This window comes from Globicephala melas, chromosome 8 (genome assembly GCF_963455315.2).
Source record: "Globicephala melas chromosome 8, mGloMel1.2, whole genome shotgun sequence".
In the NCBI taxonomy this organism is placed as follows: domain Eukaryota; kingdom Metazoa; phylum Chordata; class Mammalia; order Artiodactyla; family Delphinidae; genus Globicephala; species Globicephala melas.
The window spans coordinates 54,573,505-54,595,157 of NC_083321.1; the positions used below are offsets into that span (position 1 = coordinate 54,573,505).

The window sequence follows — 21,653 nt, forward strand, 5'->3', positions numbered from 1 at the left end:
TCATACCTGTCCACTTCTCATATTTGACTGGGAACCTCTCATGGTCATGGTGGCAGAAGGTGGCACAGAGGTACACCACAAATGAATGCTAACTGCTGTTCACGAAATTTAAATACAATGTTGAATATTAAACCAACGAGCATAGGGACTTCCCTTCCCTGGTCCAGTGGTTAAGACTCGGCACACCCAATGCAGGGGGCACGGGTTCGATCCCTAGTTGGGGAACTAAGATCCCACATGCTGCATCGTGTGGGCCACCCCCAAAAAACAAACAACCCATAAAACTTCGTTTTAATCTAGAAAGAACCAAAATCAGCATCGCTGGATTTGTTTAAAGTATACTGAAAAACAGATTGTCTATGTGCATGAAGAACAAAAGCTCCATCAGAGCAGGGCCGAGCTTATCTGGTAGGCCTGTTCAAGCCTGGACGGAGAGAATGGGATCTACTGACAGACCACGCACCCATCACTGATCTTGAATTCATCCTCACTCTCTTCTTCATCCAGGTTGCTGTCACTGTCCAGATCATTTAGTCGCCGGCGTTTCTTCCGGCGAGCAGCAGCTGCCCTCTGGGGTCGTTTATTTTCTTTTCTTTCTTCATCCAAAATAGTAGAGATATCTTTTCCACGGTGGCCAGTGATAGTGGAGATATCTTTTCCTCGGCCAACTCCTGAGTCCAGGGGGCAGGGTGTAGGGCAGGTGAGGGGAAGAGAGGGAGGGAGAGAGAGAGACAAGTATATGTTTATTAAAAGCTTCCCTTTAATATCTACAGATTGTCCTTAGCAGATTTTCATTCGATTTCTTTATTTTCTTCCTACAGATATGCAATTTTCTCACAACTTTAGCTGACAGAGCTCTCTTTTGTTTATCCTACTAAATAGAAGTTTACTATGTAGAGAACTTGCTTCTTCAAAAATTTTGGTATGATTCATGTACCATAATATTCACCCTTTTAAAGTTTATAATTCACAGGTTTTTAGTATAGTCACAAAGTTGTGCAACCATCACCACTAATTCCAGAGCATTTTTATCACCCCAAAAAGAAACCTCATACCTATCAACAGTCACTCAAGAATCTCTTCTTGGGGCTTACCTGGTGGTGCAGTGGTTGAGAATCTGTCTGCTAATGCAGGGGACGCGGGTTCGAGCCCTGGTCTGGGAAGATCCCACATGCCACAGAGCAACTAGGTCCGTGAGCCACAACTACTGAGCCTGTGCGTCTGGAGCCTGTGCTCCGCAACAAGACAGGCCGCAATAGTGAGAGGCCTGCGCACCGCAATGAAGAGTGGCCCCCCTTGCCACAACTAGAGAAAGCCCTCGCACAGAAATGAAGACCCAACACAGCAAAAAGTAAAAAATAGATTTAAAAAAAAAAAAAAAGAATCTCTTCTTGAAAGCTGTCTTTTGGATGTGGCTTTAGAAAGAGGCCAATCCATTTTTAAATTTTTTTTTTAAACTGTGTTTGCAGGGCAGAGAAGTGAGAATTTAGCAGCAAAGATATACATAAGGCACACATGTCTGGAAAAGCTAGTGACTTCTTCAGTTTTACTACAAACAGCCTACTTATTATTAATCCTTTCTAGAGCTTTCATAACAACACTGGAGCACTGGTGATTTCCTACATAGCTCTTTAATTAAATTATCTTCAAATTCTTCTATTTTAATGTCACCCATTAAAGACTATGAAATTAATAAATTGATTTTTAATTTAAAGCAATCATTTAGATTCTGATTATCCATAATTTTTGTGACTTTGTAGCAGCAGTGATCTAAAAATGGAAAGACAACAGCAAACTTTTCTGTTTGGAAGCAGAAGAAAATTTTTTAATCTAGGGAAGAACATTTAACCTAGGGAGGAACATTTATGTTTCATATCAGATTACAAAATAATACTACTTTTAACATAATTAGAAGCTCTGAGTCTATACATTGACACCGTGTCCAGAGATTATTTTCAGTCTCAGACAGTTAACATCAGTAGTGATCGTGATACATACTGAGGAGAATAAGAAAATATGCTTGCTCACTGCTTCTTCAGGGCATTTTAGTTAACATATTGGCCGAGTTAGATGAAAAAGAGAGAATGATAAACACATACCTCCTCCATCAGCCTCTTTAATATCATCTTCTATAGCTTCATCAATTGCTTCGTCAAACTCATCAAATCTAAAATACATACAACAATCACATTACAGCCTGTCCTGGCATATGGGTTAGGAAAATTGCCTCTGAAGTGAAAAAGGGCTGAATGTGAAACTGCTCTCTGCTACTTTGGGGCTGTGGGACTTGGATTAGACCACCTCAGTCCTGTTAACCTCAATTTCTTTGGTAAGACAGAGTTTTGCAAATCAGTATCTAATTCTAAGTTGTTTTTCATTTTCAAAGATCACCTATACCAGGCAGCAACAAATATTTTTGTAATGGGCTTTGTAGACTGTACAATCTCTGTAATAACTACTCAACTCTGCCATTGTAGTGCAAAATCAGCCACAGACAATATAAGTGAACGAAAAGTAGCTGTGTTCCAATATAACTTTATTTATAGACACTGTGATTTGAATTTCATGTAATTTTCAAATAATTTTATCCTTCTGGTTCTTTTTTCAACCATTTATAAATGTAAAAACCACTCCTAGGTCACGTGCTATACACAAACTGGCAGTGAGCTGGATTGGCCCACAGGCCAACCCGATTATACAAATCATATGACAAGGTAAACTGAACAAAATTCGTGTTCCAGAAATAATACTAAGTGTGAGAAGTATACTACTGTTGTTATTAAAGATTATATTATTATTATTATTACTGAAATTCATATACAGATGGTCAGAATTTTAAAACTAGGTAAACATACTTTATCTCACAAGGGCTATTTCCTCCAACTTAAAGCAAAAAACCAAGACTAGATGATTCCTAAGATTTATTCACATACAAAACTCCTTTCACTTTAGAACTGAGGTGACCAAAAGATAAAGTGACTTGAAGATCATGCTAAATATGGTAATTACTAGCCACATGTGGCTATTTATATTTAAAATAATTAAACTAAAAAATGCTGTTCCTCACTAGCCATATTTCAAGTGCTCAACAGTGACATATGGCTACTGATTGCCACACTGGACAGCAAAGTAACAGAACATTTCCATAACCATGGTAAATTGGACAGCATTGGATTAAAGTTACACAGTGATTAACAACAGAGTTAAGACCAATAGCCAGGACTTCCCTGGTGGCGCAGTGGTTAAGAATCCGCCTGCCAACGCAGGGGACACGGGTTTGATCCCTGGTCCACGAAGATCCCATGTGCTGCAAAGCAACTAAGTCCGTGTGCCACAACTACTGAGCCTGTGCTCTAGAGCCCGCGAGCCACAACTACTGAGCCCGTGCGCCACAACTACTGAAGCCCGCGAGCCTAGAGCCCGTGCTTCGCAACAAGAGAAGCCACCGCAGTGAGAAGCCCGCACACTGAAACGAAGACCCAACGCAGCCAAAAAGAAAAAAAGAATAAAATCAAAAATCCTTAAAAAAAAAACAATGACTAATAGCCAAATATTTTGCCTTTTGAGTTGAGAAACTCATTACAGCTATAGATTTCCTCTCTAGGAAAATATATACCTACACAAGCATAACATTTTACATATAATTTCAGAGGATTCACAAGTTTCAGGTTAAGAACTCTTCTACATATTTTTACATGCAACAGTTTACTTCCAATTTTTTCATGATTATAAACAATGCTATGAAAAACATCCTTATAGATATAGCTTAGCTTTTCCTTAAGATAAATTCTGAGAAAGTAAAAATTGGTGTATCTATTCATCAGGCTAGAATAACAGATTCAGATACAGTCAGATATAAAGTTAATGGAAAACAGGATTTCTCCGAAGGACAAGATGCAGCTGTAAAGTGCCATAACAATCTATTTCTTTGAGCCACTACTACTTTCTTACTGAGACACTCTGTTTTCTAAATTCAGAGACCATCAGAACCCTTGGAAAAAGGAAATTATAGCAGTAAGAATGAAACACCCACCCCTGCCTAGAGGATCTAAGTCACTTTTAACACAAATAAGCAGCCTTGATTTACATTCCAGATTCAGAGTTTGGATAAGGGGTTGGACACAACACTCCACACTCTATCTTCATTGTTTTCAAGTAAATAGGACCCTGTGTCTACCATGCCGTACACATACGATACTGACCCTTTCACAGTCCTGCTTTGCTTTGAGCCTCACTCGTCATTTAAATTTCATCTAAACTCTACCATTCCTCAGTATCTTTTCATAACTCTATCTTTTCTTTTGTTTGGTGAGATGCCCCTTGGTTCCAATATGAGATTTTGTTGGATTATAGGTTTGTTCCTGGTATTCTTGCTACAAATAAAATTGTTGGCTTAAAGGCATACAAATTGTTCTTCAAGGGTTGTAGCAATTTAAAATACAACCATGAAGTGAATTTTACCATTAAGATTTTTTTGCTAATACGGAAAAACAAAATTATTTTGTTCCTTAATTTTAATTTGAATACACAGTAAAGCCAATATTATTTTCATGTTTACTGGTCATTTTTACTTTTTCATTCGCAAGTACTGGTTTGTGTCCTTTCCCCATTTTATTAGCCAGTATATTCATCTTTCTTTACAGATCTGTAAGAGCTTTTTATGTATTAAAGATTTTAACATCTTTGTCATATGTTGCAGTTATTTCTATCCAAAGTGTATTCCTCGCCCCCCCCCCCTTTTTCTGGGCCATGCCGTGGCATGCGGGATCTTAGTTCCCCAACCAGGGATCAAACCAATGCTCCCTGCAGTGGAAGTGCTGAGTCTAAACCACTGGACCACCAGGGAAGTCCCCAAAGTGTATTTCCTCTTTAACCTTTGCTTATTTTTTCACGTTTTGAGACAGGAAAACTGACATTTTGTCCTGCTATCATTACAAATATGAGCCCATCCCATCCCCAGTCAGCATCCCTCTCAAACAAACAAACACAAATCATGCTGTCTAGTTCTAGTCTTCAAAATACATGGAAACTTAATTTTTATTAAGGAACTGATTTCATAACAAAAATGGCTTTTTATCCTTGACTTCAGAAATGTTAATGTCTGAAGTATGCAACAGTCTTTGCAGACACCATGTGGAAAAACTATTTCCACTATGAAAAAAACTATATACTCACTGTTATTTTAAAAACTCATAAGCCATTCCTTTTGAATTTTAACTCCTTTACAAAATTTCTTTGCAAGCAAACATTTTCTTTTGTAAGTGCTTTTTGTCTGAGTCTTTCTTAATTTTATATAATCAAATTTCCTTTTCACTATTTTTTCTGTGTTTGGTGTTATACTTAAAAAGTTGCTCCTTACATAAGAATATGTATCTTCCTTACCTCCTTTTGGGAACTAGGCAGGGTATAAATAAATGAATCACACAATGCATATTATGATAAAAAACATAGTTTATATTACTGTTATATAATTTTAAGCTGAAGGGATCATCTGGGTTAGTTCACCATCATAGGTATGTCAACCAAGATCCAGGGAAATGGACCAAGCACTCAAAGATACATGGCTAATTAGTGGCGTGGTGAGGGCTATAATCTGAAGTCTTCTGGCCCCCAATCCAATGCTCCTTCCAGTCAACTTTGACATCATCCTCTGTTAGGAGCTATAAGAATCCGATAAACAATTATTAAATGATAGTAGTGATGAAATTTTTTTTGGGGGGGGAGGGTTTCTTTTCTGTGTTGATATATTAAGTGCTTTAGATTTTATCCTCACAACAGTCCCATTGCAGCCCATGTACAAAGTAAATTCTAGGTGTATTTATTAGAGCTTGAATATGACGAATAAAACTTAAAAAAAATATATTAGGGGCTTCCCTGGTGGCGTAGTGGTTGAGAGTCCACCTGCCGATGCAGGGGACACGGGTTCGTGCCCTGGTCCGGGAAGATCCCACATGCCGCGGAGCGGCTGGGCCCGTAAGCCATGGCCGCTGAGCCTGAGCGTTGGGAGCCTGTGCTCCGCAATGGGAGAGGCCACAGCAGTGAGAGGCCCGCGTACCGCAAAAAAAAAAAAGAAAAAGAAAAAGAAAAAATTACTAAGAAGCAGAAGGAAAAAAGAAAAACTGAGAAGAGACATACAAATGCCCAACAAGCACATGAAAAGATGCTCAACATCACCAACCATCAAGGAAATGCAAATCAAAATCATGAGACATCACCTCAGGTCTGCTAGGATGGCCGCCATGAAAAAAACAAAAGCAGACAAGTGTTGGCAAAGACGTGGAGAACCCAGAAACCCTGTACACTGCTGGTGGGAATGGAAAATGGTGCAGCTGCCATGGAAAACAGCATGGCGGTTCCTCAAAAAAAACAAAAACAGAACTACCATATGATCCAGCAATCCCACTTCTGGGTATATACCCAAGATGAAATGCTAATAAAACAAATTTCTTCTCCCACTGAAAACCACAATTACATCAGGATTGAAAGACAATACAGTTCCCCTATGATGCTTGTTCTGATAATGTAAATTTGTTCCAACATAACTGATATATTAGGAAATAATTCAAGCATAACATGTATTTCATACTTGCTTATATATAATTTTCCTTGTGAGAAACACTAGGTAAATGTAGAAAACTGCACCAGCTGTGTAGGAATACACAAAACAAACACGTGCACACATCTTACAAATATTTACCAGCTACCCAAGCTCATCATGTGTGTTATAAGCTAGAGCCATCTGCATCTGGTATTACAAGTTTCTGGCTGATTTCAAGTAACTCTCCTTCTACCACTACACAATAATTTACAAACTGCAACTCTCCTCACAATCACTTCCACAGACAAGCTTCAGGTCTTTTTTCAACATAAAATGTCATATTTATTGTAGTACTTGTTATTTCTTAACCACTTCAGATGTGTCAAATGGTACTCCCATTGTTATCTTTTTTTTTAATGTGTCACTAATGAAGTTTTTGAGTGTGTGACCCTAACTCCATATTTCCCATAATCTCTATAGTTTTTGTGCAATTTTGCACACCATGGCAATTTTTAGGAATGCATTTGTTGTGTTTTAGTAGAATTGACTTTAACACTTACACTTTCCATTAGTAGGTTTTGACTTCACTAGTTTTAATGATTTTATTAAAAAACGGTACTTTTAAAACGTTTTTTTTTTTAAGGAATAAGATGGACACCATTCCCCTAAATATTAAGGATTTTACTCTTACTGATCCTACTGCATTTTATTTTATTTATAACAGTTTATGGAAAAACCCAAACAAACTTTTCAGCCAACCCAAAATAAAGTTTTAACAATAACAACAGAAACTACACAAGGGGAACTCTTTCATGATCACTGACAAAAGTTTATAAACAGGAAACAAGCTTAAAGTTCTATAAAATCGACTCTGTTTTCCATCTCCAGTTATTCAAGTTAAAAGACTGTTTTGGTGTTGTCTAACAATGGTCTAAAATAATTAAAATATCATTTATTTATTATTTGAGTGAGACAGGGTGGTTTCGTGGAAAGAACACTAGACGAACAAACAATTAGAAGATAAGGTTTTAGTCTAGGTTTAGCTACTAACAGAATGACTATGGAAAAATCTCTCTCTGATATTTCTGGTGGCAGATGGTAAACCAGACTATATTTATTGAGTCTCTCAATAGGTACTGATGGAGCACCATGCTAGCTGTAAAGAACAGAGGGATGCATAACACGGACATGGTACTCACCTTCATGTTAACAGTATAGTGTGGGAGAGCAATATTAATCAAAAAATTAAAATCACGATTGTTACAAATATAGAAGTACTTTCAAGAAAAAAAACTGGTTGCTATGAGGGCATATAATAGAGGGGTTTGATTAAGAGAGGATTGTTAACAAGGTAAAAAACAGGAGGGAAATTCAAGTAAACAGTCTACACAAAGGGACCGAAAGAAGACAGTGTGGCTAACCTGAGAGAGTAAGGGAAAATGTGGATGAGATGGAGCTGAAAGGCTAAGTGCAGGGCAGGCTATGCAGTGCCTGTGGGCCTTGTTAAAGGCATCGGTTCTTATCCCCAGAGCTACAGAAATTGGACAAAGTATGTTAAACAGAAGAGGATAACACGAGCAAATTACATTTGGAAAAGATGATGTTGGCTGCTCTAAAATTCTATGATTCTAAAGACGGTAAGTAAGAAATATATACACAATTTCTAATCATCACTGTCATTGTAATGGGAAAAGCATATACTTTGGGGTCAGGTTGTTTCAAAAACATTTTCCACTCCTTCATTCTCACAGATTTCATACCTATAACTTATACATTTCCGTGTTCTTGTTGACCTCCTTTCAAGCAAGTTTGCTTTGGATTTTTTGGAATCTTTTTTCTTTTCTTCATGATCTTCAGAAAAATCTGGCTCCTGGTTTAAAAATATGATAATAAGTATATAGGTTATTAATCACAACAGAACAAAGTTCCTTGGAATTAATAGCTTTCTAATGTCCATCTAGGCAGCACATGTGAAAGGTTTAAAAAAAGTGAAATGATTCCCATAAAACTGAATAAACATGGCAACACTAAGTACAGAGATTAAAAAGAATATTGGTGATCAAAGGATGAAAACACTTCTGTATTAAACTTATGCTTTTGTGAGTTTATAATTACCTCTTTTAAAACAATCATGATGAAGTCTATCCACCGATAATGAAACTAAACACACATAAATCAAAAGATATGCTGAATAAATGAAATAATGGGTTTAAAAGAAGAAAGGGGCAAGGTGCTCCAGAAAAATAACTAACCAAGACAGGTTATTTCAGTGTGTGATTTAATTAAGCCTGAATGAAACTGCATATGAAACTAAGAAAATTTCTTCATTTCAAATGAATATCATGTTACATATACTTTCACTCATGAGATAGCTTTCTCAATTATAAATTAGATTAATAACTGCAAAACAATGGTATCCCTTCAAAGAAACTGAACTGTAAGAACACAAACTGAAGTTTCTGATAACCCCCAAAGGAGGGAATTAAAAACCAAATCTCCCTGAACTATTTTTTAGTCGCTTCACATAAATAGCACATAAAGAAGCTAAAAACGAATTACCCAATTTAGGGTACAAAAAAAAAAAAATAGAACATAAACTCCGTGGGGTGAGCTTTAAACTTGGTTTGGATGTGATATTACATTTTGGGGCTATCTGCATACACATAATTTTAATCATGAGGGAAATGGGTGATTTCTTTCTTTTTTTTTTTTTGTGGTATGCGGGCCTCTCACTGTTGTGGCCTCTCCCGTTGCGGAGCACAGGCTCCGGACGCGCAGGCTCAGCGGCCATGGCTCACGGGCCCAGCCGCCCCGCGGCATGTGGGATCTTCCCGGACCGGGGCACGAACCCGTGTCCCCTGCATCGGCAGGCGGACTCTCAACCACTGCGCCACCAGGGAAGCCCTGGGTGATTTCTTTAAGGTGCTAAATTTTCATTTTTAATAAAATAGGTATACTATATATTTAAAACCACTCATATTACATAAAGTGAGTTAAATTTTAGAACAATTTTGGCAGTCTCCTCTTTAAAAATGCTATAAACCAGAAACTTACTTGTGGAGGAATGATGTTTTCAATACTGATACCCACATACACCAAGCGTTCTTTCCTTTAAGTAAAAAACAAAAAAGCACACAAAGTGAGATTTGCTAAAAATAAAATTGTTATGAAAACATTACTAACACAGATAATACTAAAATTATGATTCATGGTAACAGCAGAAGCTAGGTCACAGACATGTTAGTTATTATCCATGAAACTTATAATATTGGTATCTGTGGCAGGCACAACACTTCCTAAAGGTATGAAAACTTAGCTTTAGAAGTGACTTATGCCAGGTAAAATAAAACCTGTAAGTGAAACAGACAAGGAAATCTGATGAAAAGAGTCATGCTTATGACTCACTGATGAAGTGATTAGATGGAACACCAACTCTGGACAAACTGGATCTTTGTTATGCTGGAAGTTCTCAGTAATACCGTATGTGAATGATTCTAAGACCATCCACTTCTTGTTTGCAGAGAAGAAAACGAGCAATACAGCCATATGTCTCTGCACTCTAGGATGCTTACAACAAAGATATCTTCAGAGCCAGTTAAGACTTCTCCAGAAAATGTGGATTTATGGACACTAATGACATAGAGTTTCATTTCAAAGAAATCTTTGTTGATTTTAATTCAACAAATTTTACACAACGAATTGCTATACAGAACAGAAGCTTTCTCTGGTTCTCCCAAAGTTAATTCAAATACACCAAGAACAGCTGAGCTTTTACATACATGCCAGTGTATGTTCAACTAAACAGAAATAGTAACCACTCTTCCTCCCTTTATTTGTGATGTCCCATATAGGACATTAATGATCCAGTTGTGTGGGTCCTTTAGAACACAGCCTTTACTGCCCCATAAACCCTGGGCTAACAAGAATTTTATAGTCTTTTTAAGAGATGGGTTATGAAGCTATTAAATAAAACTGGCATGTAAGAAAATAAAGTTATTTTAATCAAAACATTTAAAAAAATTAGTACAGTTAATGAACTAAAAACTAGGAAAGGAAGAACAGTACTAGCTGAAATTAATAGGAAAGGCTACGGGGATAATTCAAAACTTCAGCTCTCTGTTATTAAATATGTTTGACATGTCCCTCTTTACATTAACCAAGTTTATTGTGGTATCAGTTTCCTCAAAAGCTCTATTTTCACTTGACCATTATTTCTCTTCTCAACTCAATGGAAAAAACACTTAGTCATGTTCCATGTTAGGTCTTGACTTGTGTCAGGCTTGGAAATCGAAAGGTAAATGAGACATAGTTCTTGCCCTCACAATTATTTAACAGCTAACTGTAGTCCATTACGAACAGGTATAATGGAAATGAGAAAAAGGAATGGATTTTCTCTGAAGAGCTGAGAAACTCGGGAAGGCTTTAAATAGGTGGTAATATCTGAGTAAGATCTTGACGGTAGGTATGATTTCTCATCAAGGCATTCTCTTGCTCAGTAATCTTATGGAAAGTCACATCTTCCATTCTATCTCACCACCTAGCTCAATGATCATATTGGGCCCAGACCTTATTATTACCAATAACCACACCCTTTCTAAAATTTCAATTTCAAGGAACCTGTTCTCTGACTTCTACTGACTCACTTTCCAGCTCACTCCCTCTGTTACACTGATTTCAACCATTCCCTGACTCCAGTGGGAGCTCTATCCATTGACCCTACCCTTTTTTCACTGTTCGGCACTCCCTTTGTGTCCTTACTTTCCCCCTTACCTGGCTTAGACTCCATGGTCCATCATTACAAATACTCCTTTGCATACACTCTCAAATTCCTTGTCTCTTTCTCTCCTTCCCTCTGTTATATTACCTGGAAAATTCCAACCCTGATTAAATCCAACTCTCTGCTAGCAAAGCACTAGTAATAGTACTTTGGAAGTACATAGCTATTTGAATTCCCAATAATTTCTGGCACCAAGTCCAGGAAGGGACATTTACATATCAGCTGAATGGACTGAAACATGAGATTTCACAGAGCATCACAGCTCCAGCTCTATAGACAGTTGCTGGCTAGTACTAATTACTCACTGACACATCCTTCTTTTCCACCATACCGTAGAGCCACATATCATACACCTCATATTGATTACATTGCCCAGCATAAAGCAGGTGCTCAATAAATGTTCATTAAATGTTGACTAAAAGAACAAACAAGGGGAAAGATGCTCTAGCACTATGACATAGTCAGACAGTAAGCAAGGCTCTAAGTTGTTAGGATGAATGCTAGAGAAATTATTTCACAGATTTGAAACAGCATGAATAAAAATGCTCACTTTTAAAAAGAGATGAAGTCACCTGTATTTACAGTTAATATATTATTTACTTTAGAAACATACATATTTTGCTATTTAGAGCTCCTAATATATACATATATTAGGAGTTATAAATAATGAAAGCTTTGTTAACCAGATTTTTGGGGGAATTCACAAACAACAGTAACAGTTAACTTGCCTTGTTAGAATGGTCTCGTATAGGATTTAGTGTGATGTAAAGGCACAATAACAGATGTCCTCTTAAAGGATGACATTTAAGTAAAGAGGATTACCAAGGATAGAAGAGAAAGTAGATGAACTAGTAAATGGGAGACCAATAATATAAACAAATGTGGCACATTTTAACATAAATTTCTAAAACTGAAAGTATTTAACTGCAGCAGCATATTCTAAAGTGTGTGAGGCAAGAGTAAAATATACGTTCACCAATCTTTCCACATAGAAAATGTACAAGCATCACAGGGCTCCGAAGAATAAACGGATATAATGTGAGTATGAGACAAACTCTTAGTGGTTTACATTCTTGGCTTTTAGAGAGAATCTACTTTCTTCCAAGTCCTTAAAGGGTGAGAGCCTATTAGCTATCTACACTGCTAAGTCAGATCAGCTTCAGAACATGAACTCATTTCTCAGAAGGGCAGGCAGATTGCAGGAAGACCGAGTCTAATTTTTAATTATGATTTAATTTGAAGCATCCTTAGTTAGATCTTTTCCAGTGTCAAAAATTATGACAGGAGCAGTTCGTACATCAAAATAGTCCTAATAACTGTATACAGGACTGTTAGTTCCTAAATATAAAGGTATTTAGACAACCAATTAAAAAAAAAGTACTACTTTTATCTCCTAGTGAACTTCAGAGATAAACTTTGCCTTTAAACTAAGCAGCATACATCATGAGCCAGAGAGAGCTCAAGGTGAGCAGTAAAAAGGAAAAAGGATCTAGAAGTTGAACTCATTTTTAAGGTTCAACTTGGCACAAAGTGTGTGGACTATGGAATGAGCAGACTGTCTCAACGCAAACTAAAGTTTTGAGGAGAATACTATGTGACAGGAGGTAAGAGTTAAAGTAGCAGCAAATGAAGGAGCAATCAGGAGACACTGCTTAGATTTTTCTCAGATGGGCATCAAGTCCTACTGATTAATCCTCTGAAAATTCTCTTCAACCTCTCTACTGTATTATCATGATGACTGCTCTAGTTCAGGCCTCACTGGCTCTCACAGACTTTATTCCAACAGCCTCAACTCTAATTCCTTCTTCTTACTGTTACCAGGGCATTTTTTCTGAAATAAAAGTCTGATTATGCATATCCCTCCTTTGATGCCTCCCCCATGCCTCTAGAGAATAATTCAAATTTCCTAGCCAGTTATGCAAAGCTGTTCACAATTTGGCCTCAGTTTCCTTTATAGCTTCATCCCCCACCACTCATTTACACTCTCTCTGCTTGTACTGTGCTCTTTGCCAGAAATATCCTTTCTCTGCATGTCCACCTATATAACCCCTAGTTATCTTCCAAGGACTTCCCTGATAACCCCAACTCCTAGGAGAACTAAAGTGTTCCTCCACAATGTTCTAGTATTGCTCTAAATATACCTCGATTTGTCTACTTTATTGAATCACTGGTTCATACATCTGCATCCTCTGGTAGAAGGTGAGCTCCAGGTAAGCAAGAACTTTGTCTTACTCATCTTTTCTCTTCAGTTTGGAACACAGTAGGAATGAATGAATGTTTAGCAGTAGACTAATCAACAAAGGTACATATAAATATAAATAAATACAAACTTACTGTCTTGATTTTGAGCCCCCTTTAAAGATTAAGCTCAACTCCAATCTTACCCCCTCCAAGAAGCCTTCTTCAACTGCTTTAGACCACACTGCAGTGGCATATTGAAAAGGGAGGCATTGCTTACAGTCAATAGGACACAGTTCAGCATTTAAATGCTCTTTATTTCACCAGTGTTAATTCTGCCCACCCAAAGAGATGACATGGGTAACTAAACTGTAGACCAGTTCTTACAGTTTTCTTGTACTCCCTACATACTTAGCTACATATACTCCACAATACTTGGGTCAATACTTATTCAGAGTAGGTTCTGATATACATTTTAGATCAGGGATTGGCAAACTTTTCCTGTAAAAGGACAGATAATACATTAGGTTTGGGTAATAAGGTCCCTGTTGCAACTACTCAACTCCACTGCTGTAGTGCAAAAGTAGTCACAGGCAACATATAAACATGAGCATGGCTATGTTCCAAGAAAACTTTATTTATGGACAATGAAATCAGAATATACAATTTTCATGTGCCATGACATATGATTTTTGGTTTTTTTCTAATCATTTAAAAAAGAAAAAACCATTCTTAGCCAGGCCATATTTGGCCCACAGGTCAGAGTGTGCCAAACCCTGCTTTAGACAGACACATTAGTCTATACAGGAAGACAATTCTGAGGTCAAATTCCCAAGTAAAACATTAACACACATATCACAATACCTGCGTTCAGCACGCTCCTTCTTCTTTAAGGCAACATCCAAATCCTGCAATTGTTCCTCTAATTTTTCACACAGTAGTTTCTGAAAAAATAAAACAGATGAGTGTCATTTTACACACCTTTCCACAATCATTTATCTCTTGCCTATTAGCTACAGATACCATGCTATTGAGAGCTGATAAGGGGCCACGTAGTGAACACTGAAATGTTCCTTATATTTAATTAAATAAAGACATGCTGCTTCAGTTCATCCACTGAACTGAAGATGAGCAGGGTATCTTTAAAGTAACACACATGTTAAAGAAACTTATAGCTTTGCCGAGAAACATGTTCAATGCCTATCTTGCTGGCAGTAATCAATGTTTAAAATAGCATTTGGTTCACTGTATATACATGACAGTGATTAAAATTTTTTTTTAAATCCTAAGACATTTTTAAGGAAGAAGGTTTATGTACAATAAAATACAATGGTGCCAATCACTATTTTTTAAAAAAGAGAATGGAAAAGAATTTACAAAACCATGCCACATGGTTACTGGGTCAAAACAGAGCTGAAGAATGTAATTGCAAAAGTGATGCTAAGCCAAAAACATTCCACTTCATTAAGAAATGCAACAAAGGCCATCTTTTTTGGTTTTGGCTGCACTGTGCGGCTTGCGGCATCTTAGTTCCCCAACCAGGGATCGAACCCATGCTCCCTGCAGGGGAAGTGTGGAGTCCTAACCACTGGACTGCCAGGGAAGTCCCAACGCCATCATTTTTAAAGTAAAATGAGACTGGGCTTGTGAGAGAAAGGACCTCTTGGATGCAAAAAAATATCCTGCTCTTCAGTTTTAAAAGAAATCCACCTGAATCGAGATACGAGAGAAACAGAATCCATGTTTCTATTCATAGTAACATTATAATGGTGCATAATTCATAATACCATCTATAAAACTGACAAAAAAGAAGGTAGGCAGAAATGAAAAAGAGAATGAAACAAAGGGATAAACAAAAGGAAGAAACTTATTTCTTCCCTTGTATATTATCTTAATTTGGGGGGTTTTTGTGCCTTTAATGAATGTGAGAAAAAATAAACCAGAGATTATAATTCTACAAAACCCAGAGGTCTTCTAAGAATTGCTTTGGAAAAAAAATAAAGGGAAGACCTAAAAGATACTAATAAAAGGTAGTTGTTTTTTTTGGGGTTTTTTTGCGGTACGCGGGCCTCTCACTGTTGTGGCCTCTCCCGTTGCGGAGCACAGGCTCTGGATGCACATGCTCAGCGGCCATGGCTCACGGGCCTAGTCGCTCCGCGGCATGTGGGATCTTCCTGGACTGGGGCACGAACCCTTGTCCCCTGCATCGGCAGGCGGACTCTCAACCACTATGCCACCAGGGAACCCCTGAAAGGTAGTTTTTATCAATAGTCTCTAATTTCACAGAAATTTAAACAAGAGATGAACAATATCTACAAATTGAAGATTAAAATGTTTAGTGGCTGTCAAGAAATATTATTAATTTAAACATAAAATCAAAGACTGGAAAAACAAAACTGTGCTGGGTCATCATACATGTTGGCAAGGGGGGCAGAACCATTCTCCATCTGGGATGATCATGAGAGGAGGGCGAAGGCAGGCAGTGTGATATCCACTATCACAAGAGTCACACAGGAGAATCTGAAATAAACCACAGATTGTCAACCTAACTCTATGACTAATATTCAATGACTCAAGTTAAAAATAAAGACATTCTATATTTCTTAGCATAAAACTAAGTAATATACTATACTATACTCTTTATCTGCATATAGCATAATAATAAAAAAGCTCTGCTAATTAGGATCCTAACATGTCTTTTTTTTGGGGGGGGGCCTCACTGCACAGCTTGTGGGATGTTAGTTCCCTGACCAGGGATTGAACCCGAGCCCTTGGCAGTGAGAGTGCGGAGTCCTAACCACTGGACCGCCAGGAAACTCCCCTCTAAGATATGATTTTTTTTAAAATTTAGAACCAAGAAAAATAATATGTTAAGCTAATAAATTAAGTGAAAAATAACAAGTCTTTTCTGAACTAGAGTTACAATCCTTTTTTGGTACGCCATGAGGAATATAACACATTCTTTATAACAAAGTTTTATAGCTGAAGTACCATAAACTTCCCTACCACACACAGGATTTTTAAAATACAAATAATTTCCACTGTAAATAGCATTTCAATTACGTATCTGTAAGAAACATTCATGGCTCCTTTTATCATGTAAATTCAAACATGAGAGGAATGGAACTACACTAAGGACAATTATGTTCAAATAAAAAAGTTACGAATAACTAATCTTAAGCTGATTATTTTTTGCTATTCGAGTTTCAGATGACCAGTTCTCTAAAACTTAAAATGGTACACACTCATGAACTTAAAAAAATCATTTATTTTAAAATAATTTTAGATTTATGGAAGAGTTGCCAAGATAGGACACTAACGTTAATATCTTACATAACCATGGTACATTTACCAAAACTTAAGAAATTAACATCAGTATAAAACTATTAACTAAACAACAGACATTATTCGGACTTCACCAGTTTTTCCACTATTGTCCTTTTTTTGATTGTAGGATCCAACCCAGGATATTACACTGCATTTCATCATCTCTTCTTAATTTCCTCTGATCTGTAACAGTTTCTTGGTCTTTCTTTGCTTTCCATGACTTTGACAGTTTTGCAGAGTACTACTCAGATATTATGCAGACTGCCCTCAGTTTGGGTTTGTCTGATGTCTTCTCATGATTAGACTGAAGTTATGGGTTTTTGAGAATACCATAGAGGTGAAATGCCCTGCTCACTACATCATATCTGGGGGTACATGATAGTGTAACAATTTGATAAATTACTGTTCAAATTGTACAATATGACTTATTACTGGTGATATTAACTTTGATCACTTGGTTATAGTAGTGTCTGTTGTTTTTTATCACTGTAAAGTTACTTTTCACTTTCTATACTCTATTCTCGTTAAAAGTGATAACTCCAGCCCATACTCACGGGGAAGGGAATTAAGCTCCACTTTCTGAAGAGAGGAGTATCAAAGAATTTGTAGAGATAAGTTAAAATCACCACAGTAATTAATAAATATTTTGGGGGAAGATATGTTGAAGTTATGCTATACCCTGGTTTTCCTTACAGCTTCACCCACTAGTTTTAGGACTCATCAGTGGATCTTGCTGCAATAATTATTACTGGGAATTCCCTGGTCCTGTGGTTAGGACTCTGCGCTTCCACTGCTTGGGACCTGGGTTCGATCCCTGGTCTGGGAACTAAGCAAAACAAAACAAAACAATTATTACTGTGGTGTTCTAATGGTGATTTTCTGTTTTCCTCATGCCCTCAACATTTGCTATTTGGAATTCTTCTGTAAAAAAAAAAAAAAAATGTCCCTCCCCCATTACCCCATTTTTTTGTTTATTCAATTATTTATTTTTATCAGAATGAACTAATGAATATTATTTTATTCTTTGGGTTATAATCTAAAACAAATATTTAATTTATTGTTCAAATTGTTCTAGCCATTGATATACTAGGAGTTTTCAGGTTGGCCCCTGTGTCCTTAGGACTCATTTGCATGCTTTTATTTTTTTTTAAAGCACTTCCTTACTTTCTGGTAATACAGGATACTCTAGGCACATCTTATATTTTCCTTGCCCAAGCCTTAGAATCAGCCATTTTCCCCAGAAACACTGGTTCCTTTATTGGAGAATGGTATTTAGAAATCGAGATCTGGGTGCTGAGTGCTCACTGCTCCTGGGTATCCCTGATTCTAAGTTCTCACAGAGGACAGAGATAGGAAATACATGTATGTACAGTACCCCATGTATATACATATATCTATATTAAAATAAGTATGAGTTCATACTAATAACTCACCATCTAATCCAGCACCACAGGGTTCATTCTAGCCTTCAGCCTTACTTGTAACTCCTTTACCAGTGAGAAAGCTGGCTCCCATTATCTACACTTTATTTATTTGTATATAGTTTTATTTGTATATAGTTATATATAGTTTCTGAATTGCTAACATGTACCATGGGGAGGGTTTAGAGTGGGGGATGGAATGTGCACACATTTTAAAAGTGGAAAACTCCCTTCTCCGTTTGCTACCAATAGCCAGAATTCAATGTAAGTTATATTAACATTATACTTCAGTTATGTGATTGATTGCTTACATAGGCATATGTGGACTAACCTGGGCACCTGATTCTATTTATCACATCATTTCTATGTTAAAACATAATCTAAATTTCAAATAACAAAGTTAAAAATAAACTTTTAGAATTCAGTTTATTTCTAAAATGATGATTGTCTCTATTCTTCAAGAAAGGTAAAAACCCATTAAAATAAATACTACTACGTGAGATTTCCACGCTTCAGGCAATGATCCACTTATTTTCACTAGAACATCTGAAAAACCCGATAGAGTTCTATACTCATCTATGAATTATTGCTTTTCTGCTGTAAGCTCAAAGAGAACAAGGACCACATCTAATTCACCATCATTTCCCTACCACTTAACACACAACAGCTGCCTACTATTTTTATTTGAGGATTATCCTTAAATATCTAGCATAAGAAATCCACCATATTTGGGATCTTCAGTTTCCAATGTCTTTCTCTTTGGCACAATAACCAGCAATGGGATTTTCAGAGCAGTTATTAAGATAACCAAATAAAAATCCTATGTGTGTTCCAAGAAGGGTACACCTTTCTCCATCTCCTGGGTGTCATTTCTGCTCACTCATTTTACTTTTCATTTCTTCACACCCCTTTGTCATTGGTCTATTGCTGCCCCAGTCAAAATGCATTCTCTCAGTATAAAAAAATATTAGGAAATGGTAGGGAAAGAACACAAATATTGATTTTTACTTGATTTAGGGGCAGAAAAGACCACTATCTCAATCTTCTCTTTGCCCTTCTCCACACGAAAGTCTTTACCTAACTTTTATAGTTTGATGATCATAAAAATGCTTAGAAGGGTCTTCTCAGTGTACTTTTGACAAGTGTTCTTCTCGGAGCTAAAGTTATTCTCTGGGTCTAAGTTACATCTTTTACTTGAACCCTCTGCAACTACTGGAATTTGATGAACTTCACTGATTTGGTTTCCAGATACGATTTTCACATGTAGGAAGAAAACAGCTTTACCCCAGCACACAACAGATTATCAGGAACTGTGCTTGGCAACTTTACATAACTTATTTCTGCTCCCATACAACTCAACCTATGTGGAAGTTTCTTTCTTTATGTCTCTTTCTGCTTAATAGGTGGACCTTGCTTTTAAAGTCAAATCTATTCAAAAGAACAGAACGGTTGCATAGAATTGAGCATAACAAGAGTGTTTCCTCAATAGGTTCTTTAGAAAGCACTTATGAACTGCAAAACTACATATATAGGTTAGGAACTGGTTTTCCTGATTTAGGCAATCTTTGAAGAACTTACTTCCTAAATAAGGAAGTCCCATGTAAATCTGTCACTATTTTTCTGAATATATCTAGTCTATAATTATCCTCTTAAACTTTTTTTAAAACTGTCCACTTTCTAAAGTTTAAAGCCCTACTAGGTTACTACTTGACTTACATGTTTTTACAGAAAGGCAACAGGCCCTTCAGGTCTTACTTATTTAAAGCTGCCACTTCAGAAATATCATTATAAAGTAACTTAAAGGAAAAGAAGAAAACTTTAAAGGAAAAAAACAGAATAGAAATATTTGAATAAACTAATTGATCTGTGAGAAGAGATTAGAAGTGCATGCTTAAGTAGAGGAAATATCAATATAAAGCCAGGTAAGAATGAAAGCAAGATCCTAATCCTCCCTAGAGTTGGGTTATTATCTGAGAAACAGAAATAAAGGCTATTTTGCACACATAAAACTGAAATCATGATCAAACCCAGAAGTTAGGCTGCTTCACACCACAGCATGCCAATAATTTGAATACTGTCCATTTAGATCAGGTACATACTAGTTCAGGATGGTTTGGAAGGCCACATTTTTTGCATGGTTCATCATCATCTGCTAGGATGGCGTCTTCACTTTCCTTTTCTTCCTCCTCTTCCGAAGCTGCAGATGATTTTTCACTGTCAGACCCTTCACTTTCATCATTGCTGGAATATTTCCACCTGCCACGTGTTCGAGACCCAGTCCATCGAACTTTGCCTTTGGGTTTTACCTTGTATAAAATAAAACATTAGGATAATCTGATGTAATAAGAATGTTAAAAAAAAACACTTCTGATTACATGTGCATTGTAGAATATTTAGTGAATACACAAAGAAGAAAAGAAAAATTATTGTGGCTTCATCCACAGATATACCTACTATTAAATTTTGGTATATATTTCCATTAATTTTTTCTACTTTTTGGAAGGGAGAATTATAATGAACATTCTGTCTTACAACTATTTTCCCTAGTTATAAAATAGTCTCCTAACATCATGTGTGTGTGTATGTATATGTATAAGCCATCACATAGCTATATTTATCTAATCCACTACTAGACAGACATTTAGGTAGTTTTCCATTTTTCACTTTCATAAACAGTGTATCCTTGCAAATACAAACTTTTACACACACTTCTGTGGTTAGGATAAATTCCTCAAAGAGGATTCTGGGTCAAAGATCATGCACTTTTCAAAGGCTCTATAATAGAGCGATGACTATATTGTTACATAAAAAATTTAATTCCCGTATTAGTGATGAATTTAAAAAATTTAATGGGTCAAAAATGCATACAAAAATCCTGATAAACTTAAAAAATATTATTCAGAGAATAACTTTATAATGTTGGGAACTGCTTTTTATTGGCTGGCTTCACAATATTTTAAGTCATATTTCTGTTCACTCCTACAGTGTAAGTCCCCACCAAAGACCAAAATAATTCTAACAACAGAAGGGGAAATTTTTTTTAAGTAAAAATTTAGTATTTCAGGGGACAAAGGATCACTTGCAATTAAGAACAATCTGACCACTTAAATATATCAAAAACAAAAGTAGCACTTTTAATTACAACAAACTCCCATAGGCTAGCCAAAGACTTGTACTAGATTTTGCTTAAAATAAGAGGGTCATAGAAAAAAAAAATTCTGGCTCTATGACTAATGATTAAAATGGGGACACAGAGGCACTCTCAAACACTGGCAATGAGAAGGTACATTAACTGGGCCTTTTTTGGAGGGCAATATAGAGAAAGCCATCAGAACTTAAAACACATATGCCCCTTGACCCAGCAATTCCAATTCTAGGGGTCTATTCTAAAGAAATACTCACTCATGTCCAA

The 21,653-nt window shown here is 36.6% G+C and overlaps 1 protein-coding gene across 1 annotated transcript in view; it reads right to left on the bottom strand.

The window, feature by feature from the left end:
* The window catches only part of RSF1 (remodeling and spacing factor 1), a 172,172-nt gene that overhangs the window by 14,833 nt on the left and 135,686 nt on the right, over positions 1–21,653 (bottom strand). The window contains exons 7-13 of the mRNA XM_030835968.3: positions 20,341–20,547; positions 15,909–16,013; positions 14,358–14,437; positions 9,593–9,647; positions 8,299–8,408; positions 2,100–2,167; positions 464–671 (exon numbers count right to left, since the gene is read on the bottom strand). Coding sequence (XP_030691828.1) covers positions 464–671; positions 2,100–2,167; positions 8,299–8,408; positions 9,593–9,647; positions 14,358–14,437; positions 15,909–16,013; positions 20,341–20,547 — 833 coding nt within the window. The remainder of the gene's footprint in view (positions 1–463; positions 672–2,099; positions 2,168–8,298; positions 8,409–9,592; positions 9,648–14,357; positions 14,438–15,908; positions 16,014–20,340; positions 20,548–21,653) is intronic.